The sequence below is a fragment of the Pelecanus crispus genome, chromosome 2 (assembly GCF_030463565.1).
Source record: "Pelecanus crispus isolate bPelCri1 chromosome 2, bPelCri1.pri, whole genome shotgun sequence".
NCBI lineage: Eukaryota > Metazoa > Chordata > Aves > Pelecaniformes > Pelecanidae > Pelecanus > Pelecanus crispus.
Genome location: NC_134644.1, coordinates 107,146,118 through 107,159,844, shown reverse-complemented (window position 1 = coordinate 107,159,844; position 13,727 = coordinate 107,146,118). Strand labels below are relative to the sequence as shown.

The window sequence follows — 13,727 nt, the reverse complement described above, 5'->3', positions numbered from 1 at the left end:
CACCTCGCTGTCTCTCATTCCCCGTTTTTTCCACCGTACTTTGTCCTAATGCCTTCTGCATTCAGTCCAGGTGATTTGGAAAGGAAGACACTTGAGAATATCTCCTTTACACCGCTGAGCTACAAAAGTTTGCCGTCCTCACTGCACCGTTACCCAGCTGGATCCAGCACTGAGTGCTGGGCAGCATGTTACTTGGTTTTCACTGCTCTTAGTTTGAAAGCTTTTTTCTCCAGCTTCTTTTAGTCCCAAACGGCTGAAAATCAAACCAGTAGCATAATAATCAAGCATAAAATGGATAACTGTCTGTTCAGTTTTGGAAGCGCAGTGTTTTTATGTGTCATATGTAAATGAAAAGTTTTTGTCCCAAGCTCAGTTTTCTTAGCTCGGTTGATACAAAATTAATTAACTGACCTTGAATTCAGGAGCATAATTTAATATCATTCTCAGAACTGATTGTGAAAGGGTGCTGATAGAAATGAATCCATTTCTTTGGCAATAACTTCCTTTTAAGAAACTGTCTAGTGCTGTGAGTAAGACTTTTCCCTATATGATCATTTTCAGGGCTATTGCTTGGCTTGAGTTAGGTTAAATACCGATTTATCCTTGAGAAACATTAAGAGCGAGAAACTTCGCATGTCACCTGCATTCTGATTCAGTGCATTTATTTATAAACATCATTGTTCTCATTCAGAGACCTTATATAACACGGAAGTGAAGGATGGCTCCCAAAGTTTAATCCAGATCTACTCCCGTCTTCCCGAAATACCTCAGGAAGAAAATGCAGCCGAGTCCTGGGAAACTTTAGAAGAGGTATGTTGAAACTCCCTTACTGCCACGTTGGTGCTCTTGTTTTTAGCAACTATTACAAAATAACATTCATTTTTTATTTGTAGGACTTGATTCAGCTTAGCCAGCTGGTGACTGATTTTTCTCTCTTGGTCAGCGTAAGTATTAATTCTGCATTCTGTCCTAGATAGAGTCTTGTACAAAAAGAGGGCAAATGGGTAACTCGTAGTTGGGGAAAAAAACAATGAGCAATACTTCTGGCCGTAATCTGACTGAGACTGGCTAGTATCACTTGATCAGTGACAGAATAGCAGAGTAACATTAACTGAATGTATTCAGTCCGATATTCAAGACTACAAAATCCTACTCACTGGTAGGAACTTGAGGAAAATGCCAGTAGAGGCAAAGCAGTTTCCCTACAGTGAGCTGAGATGCCTGCGCGAAGGTGCTGTCTTTGCTACTTGGGACCTATGGTAAATACACCTATAGTTTCAAAGCCTGTACATTAGATACTTTCTAAAGTCATAGGTGATGCACATAATGTTTACATCAAATTGTCTAGCAATAAGGTGAAAGGTTTTCTTTTGATTGTCAAATGCCAACGGAAGAGGAAAGTTCAAAAGCATTAGTTTAACTACTCAGCTGCCCCCTCTGGTTAGAAAACAAATAGCTCTTCCTTCCCTACATCAGTGTCTCATTGCTACAAGGATCCGTGTAGCTCTCCTGTTGATTCAGGCTCTGTCAAGGTAATTTTTTGGAGGAGGCGATAGTGTTCTGTTTCAGCGCTAGTGCTGGTAATTGCTCCTATGTTCTTGTCACCAGAGCAACTACTGATGTTCTAGCCAGGGCCCTTGGCCACCAGCTGAACCTTAGCAGAAGCTATACAGTACTGACCGCAGACTTCTACCCAGGTCCCGTTCATTTTTACACTTTCTAATCGTAATGGTGACGATAGCCTTCACTGCCCAGGGTAGGTGTTTCTCAGGTACTTTTTCTTGCTTGATCAGGAGTACTAGAAAAATCTGAAGTTTCCCGCACCTTTATCATGCCCTTTCTCTGCTCTCACAAATGTAGCTGCCAAAAGGTTGTGCATCATCATCCACACTCAGTTCCCAATGTTCTTCCTGTCCCACAGGGAATTTAAACCCACAATTCTCATCTCCTAGGAGAGTTCTTAAATCTCCTTGTTGTTGCGTTAGCTGTGATAGATAAAATAGCTTTTATCCTTTCTGCTGAATACATGCTGCTTCACGTATACAAAAAACCCCCTAAGATTCCTTAGGCTGGAGAGGGACTGCAAAAATTTTTATTCATTAGCCTAAATGTTAGCAGCTTTAGCTAAAAAGGGGAGTTCCTGTTCCCAGGACTTTCTGGATTTTACACATAACCATCATTAGATACAATTACAAGTATCTAAAGTGTGTGGATTGGATTGTAGATGAAGATACCCAAGGTAGTGGATTCAGCAGTTTCTGAATTAGAAAGAGGAAAAAAGTTCAGAATGCCTTTTATTTTAAGCTGAACATTAGCCATCTCATTATTTTGTGACATAAAACAGCCTGGGTACTGCTGAGATTAAAATAAGAACAAACCAACCCGTTATCTTCTGCTCCAGCATTCTCTGAGAGGAGACTGCAGGGGAATGTGACTGCATTTGGAGAAAGGATGGAACATTTTTGTGAAGTCAAACAGTAGAATATAGAGCAACAGCAAGTGTATTTTCAGTACTGTCACTACTCTATTTGTAAAGTTAAGTCAGTGTTTTATAATGTCATAATTAAACACTTCTATTTAGATATCTTGATGCAGCTTTGTATGTTGGAGTTGGTACTAATCTTATAAATGCTCTTTATAGAATTTTTTTTTTGAGCATGAAACTCAGCAGGAAACAAAAAGGCTAGTTTGGATTATTTTTCCCTTTGGAATGCGAGTTCTTCAGTTCACAGAAAAGATTTAGAAATCATGTTTTGGGTTCTTTTCTCTAACTGCAGCAACACATTGTATAATACCCACACCATATTTATTACTTAATAGTTTTCTTTAAAGTAAGTTTGTAGTTTCAGCACAGTTTATCAGCTGCTATTAATGAACCACCATTAAGGCTGCACGGCTGCAGTGTGTAGCAGATGAAAGCGGCTGTGGGGCCCTGATTACAGGCATTAAAATGGTGTGTATTGGCTCACTGCTGCTTCCCAGCAGGTTACCTCACTCATAATTCCTTTGCATCTAGTCTCAGCAGGAAAAGATTGACAGGATTGAAGACCATGTCAACAGTGCTGCTGTGAATGTTCAAGAGGGAACCAAAAACTTGGGGAAGGTAGGGATCTGCTCCTGCTGGTGAATCAATGGTACTCTGCCTCCCAGCAATCCTCTGTATTAACCCAATTGATCGGCCGTCTTTAATGCTGAGGGAGCCAGCAATTAAGGAAATAAGGAAGAAATGACCCACAGGTAGCAGGGGAAAAAAAAATCAATCTCTCTTGTAATTTTCTATCACATCCAGGCTACTAGGAAATACGGGGGGAGGGCGTTCTGCTTTTTTTATGCTATTCTGATGCTACGTTAGTTTACCTGCAAAGACAGGAGCATTCAATGATTGGCTCGCAAGAATGAAATAAATGTAAAACAACAGGTTGATGATAACATGCAATTTCAATCTCATTCTATGTAGATGTCAGTGATAGTTGCTAATAAGCCGCAAACCTAGATTCAGGCATGTTACTGAATAGTCTGAGCATTTTCTCAGTTTCTCGTTTGATTTAATGATGGAGATGAGGTAATAAATAGGGAACATAATCAGGCAGTGGCATGTAAAAGGACCTGGTTCACAACTGCATACATGAGATAGCTCAATTTCGAATTGTTTTTGGTATGTTCCGTCATGCATGTGGGACAGTAGATCATCTTTTTTTAAATACAAATTTGTAAAGTTTATTTATCACTGAGCATTCAAGTCATTGCCAAGAGCAGTGAGGGGAGAATGCACATCACCGCAGGCAAGTATTCTAACTCTTTTTTTTTTTTCCCTTTACAGGCTGCAAAATACAAGCTGGCAGCTCTGCCTGTGGCAGGTGCAGTCATTGGTGGCGTGGTGGGGGGTCCTATTGGTCTCCTTGCAGGCTTCAAAGTGGCAGGAATTGCAGCTGCACTTGGTGGTGGGATTTTGGGTTTCACAGGTGGAAAATTGATACAAAGAAGAAAACAAAAAATGATTGAGCAGGTCTCTTCCAGCTGTCCAGAGCTTTCTTGCCAAAGTGCCAAAAAATCCAGCTGAAATGTAGATTCATTTTGACTGGGAACAAAAGTGTAGTAGCCAAGCTAATGACAGACTTGCAGCCTTATGCTTTAAATACAAGGCTGAGTTGTGTGAATTTTGACAACAGTACTGTTACTTGGGAGGGGTGAAACGGTAATGTCAGAATTTCTCTTTTCAGATGTGATAAGTGACATCAGTCCTTTGAAAATTATATGGTTAACTTTTAATTATAAAATTCTTAGGTGAGCTATATGCGCAGCTGTAATGATGGGTGACAGGTGCTTTATGCCAAATTTGCACAAAGTGTCTCGCAGACAATACAAAGAGCGATAGTTGGAAAACCCTAGTGCTTTCCCGTGAACGCCACCCAGAAGCTGGAGCTTTAATTATAGAGCACCAAAGCAAAGGAAATAAGCTCCATCTGTCTCTCATGGTCATAGTACTTAAAATATACTTTCAAATATCTGGATTCCCAAATTCCTCCTGTGTATACCCCCAAGAGATGACCGACGATGCCTGTTCAATAATAAACGCACAGGGAAGCGTTAGTTGCCATAGGAAAAGGTTAAAACGTTGGCTGAGCAAGGTGGGAAAAAACCTTATGTACATCCTGTATCTGCCTCCATCAGCCAAATCAGAGCAGCATGATAATCAGCTTTGCCCCTTTTTCAGGTACTTTTTTTTTTTTTTTTTAAATTTGTAAACTCCTCATCTCGTTCAAAGTGTAGTTAAGAATTAAACAGTGTAAGCAGCAACCCTGCAGGACTTCTACTGGAGAATATAATTTTCTGTGGCTGTTTAACTCCTTGGCTAGTCCTGAGAACACCATACAGGATGAAGTGACAAGCTCTGGCTCTCTGAGCCCGAAGCGTCAGCTTACTTAAGCAGCGCTTGCTGCTAGATGTTGCCCTTGCTTCTCATCTCCTGTCACCAGCAGCGCTCCGGTGGGAGGGCTAAATGGCTTCCCGGGAAGGCAGAGGTGCAGCCAGGCCCGCTCCCTCAGTTGTCTTTGTTATCCTTCAAGGGTGGCGTTAGGCACCAGGTCACAGGATGGTGAAGCAGCGAGGCCCTTTAAATGGTGCCAGTGTCAGCTGGCACCCCCAGACGATGGGGCTGTTCTGAACATGGCAGCCTGAGCCTGTTTACAAGAAGTAAACCATGCTTGTTTGGGTCAGCTGCGCACCTCCTGCATGCTGTTCAGTTCTGAAACTTCTGCTTCCACCCACACTGTAGAGGAGTTTCTCAGCCTTTTTAAGGTTTTGGGATGTGCTGTGGGGCCTGTCTGGGGTGAGATGCTGTTAGTGCTTTTGCTAGCTTTTTATAGCAGATGCCTGTTACTCTTACCATCCTTATTTTGCTGCTTAAGAAGCCTTTTGCTTCTGAAACTTCTGTTGTTAAGTACTGGCGTGTTAATGTGTTTTCATTGTCACATAATTGTACTGTTGTCACATAATCTACTGTTCAGCACATGGTCCTACCTCCATCCTTCCAGGACAGTTCCCACACTATTGCTGCTAGCGGTTGGGGGAACTGAAATTGAGGTTGGGAAGCTGCTTTTTAAAGTTTTTAAATTGTTCGAGTCATCCTGAGCTCTGCTTGAGTCCAGTTTTATTAGGTGAACACTGAAGTCAGTGTTCAGTGATAAGGCTTCCTAGCAGGGAACACTGTATAAGGAAGCATACTCTAGAAAGAGCTCCCTTATCTTAACCAGTACTTTGATATAATCATTGGAAATAACCGTCTACTAATGACAGATGGTGGGTTTTTGTGCCTCGAGACACTGTAAGCAACTGTTAGTTACAGCACAAATATCTTTTTCTGAACAGTTCTTCCTTACTACTTTTAAAAAAGATGATTGAAATTGCTATCGGTCAGAGCATTGTGTCTATTTTAAGTAGGTCTGAGGCTCAGGGAAGCAACGTGTGCAAGAACAGTTTTCACAAGTAATTGCGAACATTGTCAAAACTGCATGCGTTAAAGCCACAGTGCCTACATCTGTAACATCAGCTGGAGTGGAAAACATGACCCAAGTAATTCAGCTCATTTGCTCTCATCAGGCAAAAAGCGCTTTTCTTTGAATGCATCTACTTCAGATGCAAACACATTTAATGAGCTTGTAACAACTTCATACTAAGACTGTTCATTCTTTGGATACATAATTTCTACATTTAAAGTAAGAAACTAAGAAAAAAAAGTGTTCTTAATCCAAAACTGTGGTTGATTCTTTGTATGATTTTAAAAGCTACGTCTGCTTTCCTACTGTGTGCTTCAAAACCATGTGCATTTAAATGACAGCAGCCACATCGGAGACACTGAGGACTCTACCGTCTCCCCCCAAGCTGGACTAATGCCAGGACAATCTAAATTCATAAAACTGAATTCTTACCAGAGCTTATACAAATTCAGTTTGGTATGCACTCATTTTATGAAATGCCTAGCACAAAAACTATTCTTCCTCCTTGTGTTTTTAAGGAAGCAATTTCAAAACACTAGGTACACGCTAGACTTGGGAGACTATTATTTAAGCTATGATTTTTTAAAAATAGATGGGTTATTTACATATGTGAAGAAACACGGGCATCTGAGTAACCAAACTAGCATTTAGATTGCTAGGCATGTTAGTCAGAAGAAATGTAAGATATGCATCATTCTTTCAGACCCAATAAAAGTTTTTGCCTATGAGACTGGTTGTAGCATTTATTGAGAATGTTGGGGTTTATTTCCTTTCAGCATCTAAAGATTAATCCCTCACAAATTTTATATTATTAAAATAATTGCATTACCAAGATCTGAGATTCCTGAATTGAGTTACCAAACACACACTTCAGCTATCGAAATATTTACATTGACTGAAATTAACCCAAGTTCCTAAAATGTTGCCTGCATCTAGTAACTCGTACACATATGCTAGCTCAGAAACGGACTCTTTAAGTTGAATTAAAAGTAGTTTGGAATGGTTTTGTTCCATATGGGAATAACACTAGTATTGTTTGACGACTTCCCATGAAAGCCTCGAGAAGTGTTAAAGGGAGCAGTTAGCTGAGCACCGAATGGTTAAAACTGTTGAAACACATCTCACATTTTATCCAACACTTGCTCTCTCTAGGCAAATGCTCTATTTCATCAGATACTTCAAAAATTCAGGTGATACTCAACATCATGTTAGCATACCTTACCTGTTCAACCTCCAATGAAATGACATGAGTGCATAACTGTCACAAAACTGTTACATCTAATTGTCTACCTAGTGCTGGGATCCCAAAGCTCTGGGAACAAGTCCTTACTCAGAAAAGCAACCTTGGGTGAAGGAATGGCAGAGGGGTTCAGCTCTCTCACTTTCTAGCTGAAAGCACCAGCCACTGGACTGTTGGGTGTATGATGAGAATCATAGAATTGTTTAGGTTGGAAAAGACCTTTAAGATCATCCAGTCCAACCATTAACCTAACATTACCAAGTCCACCACTAAACCAATTAAGGGTAGAGTAGCAACCCCACACCTCCTGGTTTGGTGGCTGGATCATTTATAATGAAAGTAAAAACTAGGAATCATTAAGATTGGAAAGGACCTCTAAGATCATCATTCCAATCATCAACCCAAAACCACCATGCCCACTAAACCATGTCCCCAAGTGCCACGTCTACCCGTTATTTGAACTCTTCCAGGGATGGTGACTCCACCACCTCTCTGGGAAGCCTGTTCCAATGCTTGACTACCCTTGGAACAGGCTGCCCAGAGAGGTAGTATCTCTCTCCAGAAAGAGAAATTAAGACGTCTTCCACCAAACAGCATTTATAAATAAGAATTCCAAGAAAAAACAGGAACGTTGGAGGAGTAAGATGAGTACTTGTAGGCACCATGCAGGAATTGACTAAAATTGCAGGTGCCTGAACAATTCCAGAAGTCCCGTAGCACCACCTGCAAATAACAAGTGGCAGCCTTAAAACCATATCCTGCTCGCATCTTTGGATTCCAGCTGGAAGGTGGTATGACTTGGCTGCCAAAAATGCTTGATTTGGCATGAGACTGAGAACGGGACAGGAGAAGACCGAGGTTTCAAGCACTTACTGCGCACTCCAAAATGCAGATTCACAAAACCGACAAAAAAAGTATGCCTGTAAACATCATCTTGCAATACTCTTTTAGCTACCAATTCTGCATCTGCTCAGTTAGCTGCAGCTCAGTGGTGGTTGGTACTAGCCAGCCTCTCCTCAGAATCACCCTCTAGAAAGCTCATGTGCCTGTTGCTGCAGGGGCTTGATTCAGCAGCCTCTCTTGGGATCAACTTCTGCCACAGCTGCACAGGACCATGCCAGTCTTCTGCCAGTAACTGAGTAGGTGGCATCTAGCTGAGAGGCAAAAGGAATCCCGAGCTGTGAAGCGCAGAAGCTGGGGCACTCACTGAAGTAAACAAGAACCCAGCGGTCCACCTATTCAAAGAACAAGCTTGCTTCTAAGGACACTAAACCTCAGGGACCCAAGCCATGGACCTAGATTCTTTGTAGTAAGCGTACTGTACAAATCCAATACTAATTCATCTCCAGCAGTGCACCCCAAGTTAACAGATGTTTTTCCATCTTACAGTTTCTAGATGTTCATCTCGCCAAGCAACCTGAAGATTCATTGAGAAAAACCTGTGCATAATACCAGCATACAACAGAAAGGTCCACAAGGAAAGTAGTAATTCCTTCTTCAGAGCAGAATTCAAAGAATATGCAATAAATAACGCACAAGCCAGACAGAGAGAGTAACAGAAAATTTGCAATGGTTGTTCAGAAAGTAAATGTCTGCCAGGAAGGCAGGGACCCAAAGAAAAAAAGGCGGGGGCGGGGAGACTCAATGTAACACATATATACAGAGATTAATTCAAGACTGACATAACTAAGATGGCAGTCCACCCTTAGTCCTCTCCTACTTTGAAGGTTTTCCAACATTCATGTTCTTTTAACACAAGCCTGTGGATAATATCACAATCTTAGTTCCAGGAAATTAGAGCAGGTCAATACAGCCCTTTCATTCAAAGTACAATCATTATCATTAAAATTTTTCCTTTCCTAGCTTTTTTAATAGTCTGAATTGTTGAATCACTTAGACATTTACACCCAGTAAAGCACCACACAAGATTCTGTAAAACTTTAATTTATTCCCCTCCCAAGTATCCAGAATAGAAGACCCTCTTAAGTTGAAGAAAAATGTGACAAAGAAATAGATTACCAGGATAGCTGTTCACATGAAGAAGAAGAAGAAAAAGCACATGCTACCAAGGTTACACAGAAAACAACCCAAAAGTCCTATTTAATGGGATAGTGCAAGTTAACAGCATGTCTCTGTCAAGGATACCTTCATTTGGATTATAAAAGTTTTACAGAACAGTTAGATCAAGAGTCTGGATGGGTCTCTGATATTTTACTCTAGCATTAGGAACGTACTGTTTGAAAGATGCTGTACAGAATGACCCACCAAACAAATGTATTTACAAGCCTGGGGAGAAAAAAATTATTTTTCAGTTTATTCAAAATAAAAATACACATAGAATTATGAAAATATAGGTTTACTATTTCCACCACACAGAAGTCAATGCTGCTGTCTGAAAGGCTTGCAAGATTATTTCAAGTTTTTAAAGTTCATCTTTTTCCCTCAATAAGGTGTACCTATGTTCACTGGGTGCCAGTTTCTGGAATGAGCTCTCTGGTGGGCTGCTTGCTAAATCCTGAATTGGCTGAAAAACAGAACAAACAGTAAAAGTGCTTGTTAGATGCATTTTAATAATCAATAGCCTCCATTAAACGAACTTCTAACATTATTTATGGGAGTGCACAAATGTCCAGCATCCTCAAACTGAGGTTTGGGTTTTTTTTGGAAGGCACATTATAAGTGCCAATAATAAGGTGGGATACACACACAGACATACTTTAATAAATTAAGCACCATCAGTTAAAGACATTCCTTTTGTTGGCACATCTCAAAGGTAACGGCCATCACGCAAGTTTCTGTAAAAGTGACTTAAAACTATTTCAAATGCACCCCATTGTAGATGTGAGTCTATCTACCACTTGCTTTGAAGATATTCTGGTTTGTGTGGTTTTTTTGAGATATACCAGGGCAAAGGTGACATCGCTGCCAAAATATTTTAGAATTTGTTTTTTGTGGAAACCTTAAAAAAAAAAACAAAAACACCCAAACAAACACGCAATTCAAGGGACATACATGACCTAAGACAGCAGCCTCCAGTTTAGTTAAGGCTGGTATTTCCATCACACATGCATACACATCTTCCACAAGATGGCAGGATGCCATGCGGAGATGAGAAAGTAAACATCCCGGGGTTTGTATCCATTTTTCAAGGCAGAACGGAGACAAGAGCAAGCCTGCAGCTCTGGGCAAAGAGCCTGTGCCCAGCTAGGCAGCCAGATCCAGGGACTCGGCAGGCTTCCTCCTTCCTGGCCAAGCCTCCAGATTGCAATTGCCTCAGTGTCTCTTCCTCACGCATGCCTGTCTAGCTCTGAGCTGACCTCCTGCCTGGCCTACGCCTCAGTCTCCAGCCCTATTTTCTGCATCTCCTCCTGTTGACCTGAATTCTGGTTGCTCAATGAATTCCTGAGAAACACGGGGAGTTACCAGTTAAATGAATTACTGCTCAGACAATTCAGCCCTCGTGTTTCCATGGCCAGCCATAGCAACATTCAAAAGCAGTCATTCTCCTGGCCCAAGGCAAGCTCTCCAGGGCTTTCACGCTTTTAAATCTTTTAACTTTGAGCAGGGCAAGAGGAGGCTGCACTCACATGGCTTAGCGCAGAGCCACCCTTACCACATCCCACAGATGACCAGGAAAATGAGCCTGTAGCCATAAATCGTTTCTGTCCCTCACCCATGGGTTCTGGGATGGCCCAAGGCACCCCAACACAAGGGCACTAGGTCTCCTCTGGGATCAACATGGTTCTTTGAGCCCTAGACAATGCAACATATAACTTAAGTGTTTAAAAACAGTTACTTGTTTAGAGAGGGCCTGAGGTAATGAGAAGTTTACCTGACAGGCTGTTAGGTTTGCACTTTTCAGCATGACAGTAAGCATATGAGCTGAGTGGTGTATCAAGAAGATACAAGGCTGATCAAGACACAGTTAGAAGACTGGGCTGAGCAGAGGGAATCAGGGCTGGTAATGTCCCTTCTTTTCTGCCTCTTCGATTAAACTAAACAGAGGTGCTCCTGAGTTTTGTCTGGAGAAGCATCTACTAGTTGTGTTCCAGAAGAGATCCCAAGAGTGACTTCCAGGCATGTAATTATACAGCATGACAACCTTTGATCAGAACAGTGACAAACCCAAACTGACAAATGCAGCCTGTGACCACTATTAATGCCGCTTGTTAACTGCATTAATAAAAGTAATAAGCCCTATTACTGCTTATCAGTCTTTTGTTGATGCTCTAACAATCTGCCTCCTGCTTGGATTGGTGACTGAGTAAATATATAAAACATTCAATTGATGTTTCCCCTTAGAAGCACCCTCTCATAGTGTGTCATGTGGGAAATAATGCATCTATGAAGTATCATCAGTTTTTGCACCAAAATCACACGAGAACATAAAAGCAGCTCTATAAGCTCAGAACAGTCATCTGGCCCAAGATCTTCTGTTTCAGTGGAGAAAATACATATTCTTAAACTATTCCCTTATTCAATGCAAACAGGTAGCATACTTCCCCCTAATGCTCTCCCCACCTTGACCCAAAGGAAGTTAAAAGAAGAGCCAAGCAGAAGTGGCAACCTTATGCTTCTATAAACAGACGTCTCTTTCAGGAGACTGAAGTTAAAAGTACATGCATGTCAGAAAGCACAGTTCTGACAAGGAATAAAAAAAAGGTCTTTATTAAATGGCCAAATTAAACATATTTGTTGTAACCTTACCTGACCAGGTGCTACATCAGTTGGATCAGGGCCATGGTGGAACTCTCTATGCAATTTTCCAGAATGCAAGTCTAGTACAAATTGCTTCAGTTTACCTGGAACTCTGGAACAAATCCAACAGAAACACCCATGTGTTTATTACAAACTATGCCCCAACACAGATGATTTAAAGTGCACTGTTTAGAGTAGCCAATTTCTGTTTATCTGGCACACTATGTCCACTTTTAGGTGATTAATAGAGGACAGGAAGCCAAACGGTTTGTTAAGGTATCCTACCAGCTTCTTTTTCTTTCCACTGTCTCTTGAGAACACAGCAAGTATTTCATCTTTTCAATAACTCCCACAGAGTTCTACTAGCCGATAACTTCATTGTATACTCACTTCAGCTCCCCACTAACCATAATGTAAGAGGGAACAGCAGGTTCCAAATGCACAGTTTACAGATACAAATGACAGTTGGGTAGCAGTATTGACAAAACATCTTTGAAAGGCTCTCTAGTGCCTGAGCAACTGCATATACACTAGAGATAAGCACTAAGAGGATATCAATGTAAATCTAATCTGAGATCATCCACTGTCACCCACAGCAAACGTGCTAAACTACAGCATCAAATTTTATTTGTGAAACATCGAATAGACTAAAAAGCTTAAAATGAAGAGTTGATCTAATAAGTATTAAAGATGAGATAAAAAAAACTATAACGTGAGCACTATGCATGCAATCAAAAGGTAATGTATGAATGGAGACAAGTTTTGTAGGGAGTCTTTCATCGGACCAATTATGTTTAGGAAAGAGGGACAAAGTGTGGTCAGACGGGCTATCAGCAGTATTTCAGATCATTAGAAAACTCTATGGATAAAACACAGTATAATGTAGAGTCAGAAGGTATCACTACAGCAACATCTGTAACCAGTCAGTATTACAGTGGTACTCTGAGGGGTCCTCCACTTCCCAGGTAAGATCAGGAATTAGTACTGATGGAGAGAAGGGCGTTCATTCCAGCCTGGTTGCAGGGAGAGCAGAATCACTGCTTCCTGCTCTACCTTGGGCTCCTACCCTGTTCTAGGTCAGGCACACTGCTGGAGACATTCCCCTCCAACCTCTTCTCCTCTCCTAATGTAGCAAGGACATTGGTGCCTACAGCCACTTGTAGCTCAGCCAGTTCTTGCTGAGAAGCCACAACTGATCTGTTGAGCACTCCTTGCTATCATTTCTGACCTGCAACAGCAGGATGAATAGGGCCAGGTGGCCAAAGTATGAGGACAAAATATTGGGTGGTGGTCTGATTTGCCTATGACGTGGCTATCCTCCAAAAAGACGACTCCCTAAAGAGAGAGGAAATCTTTTAGTGGGCTGGTTCTGAAAGTACAGTGTCCAAACCCTATGGGTTGGTGGCAGCACTGAGATTACAAGAGACAGTCTGGGGCCAGTTTGTAAAGGAGTTCAGAAAATGGACTAAAGTGGCAGAAACCCTTGCAGGTAGATGAAAGTCTCAGAATGAAGATTTTACCTATTATTTAAAAAAACCCCAAACCCGCCAACACAAACCCACAAACAAAACCAAAACACAAATCCAAACCACACAAACACACACAAAAAAGTATCACCCCAGGAGCTCCAAGCTCTCCTTGTTTCCAAACTGTTTGTTAGGTATTTCTAAGTATCAGCTCAATCTCCTAGAGTAAGGTTGAATAATTATTTATCATTACGCAACTGTCTACTATCCTAACATCTCTCTTATCTTCACTTATATGTAACAATTGGTATAAAAACAAGCAAATAG

The 13,727-nt window shown here is 41.2% G+C and overlaps 2 protein-coding genes across 6 annotated transcripts in view; one reads left to right on the top strand and one right to left on the bottom strand.

The window, feature by feature from the left end:
• STX17 (syntaxin 17) overlaps positions 1-5,486 on the top strand; it is a 39,462-nt gene extending 33,976 nt beyond the window's left edge. For all 4 annotated transcript variants that reach the window (XM_075728341.1, XM_075728338.1, XM_075728340.1 and 1 more), the window contains 4 exons: positions 692-810; positions 894-944; positions 3,017-3,103; positions 3,821-5,486. In XM_075728341.1, coding sequence (XP_075584456.1) covers positions 692-810; positions 894-944; positions 3,017-3,103; positions 3,821-4,060 — 497 coding nt within the window. In that variant the 3' untranslated portion in view covers positions 4,061-5,486. The remainder of the gene's footprint in view (positions 1-691; positions 811-893; positions 945-3,016; positions 3,104-3,820) is intronic.
• A 3,698-nt stretch (positions 5,487-9,184) lies between these two features.
• Positions 9,185-13,727, bottom strand: part of ERP44 (endoplasmic reticulum protein 44) — a 55,446-nt gene continuing 50,903 nt past the window's right edge. For both annotated transcript variants that reach the window (XM_075705191.1, XM_075705192.1), the window contains exons 11-12: positions 11,944-12,046; positions 9,185-9,760 (exon numbers count right to left, since the gene is read on the bottom strand). In XM_075705191.1, coding sequence (XP_075561306.1) covers positions 9,659-9,760; positions 11,944-12,046 — 205 coding nt within the window. In that variant the 3' untranslated portion in view covers positions 9,185-9,658. The remainder of the gene's footprint in view (positions 9,761-11,943; positions 12,047-13,727) is intronic.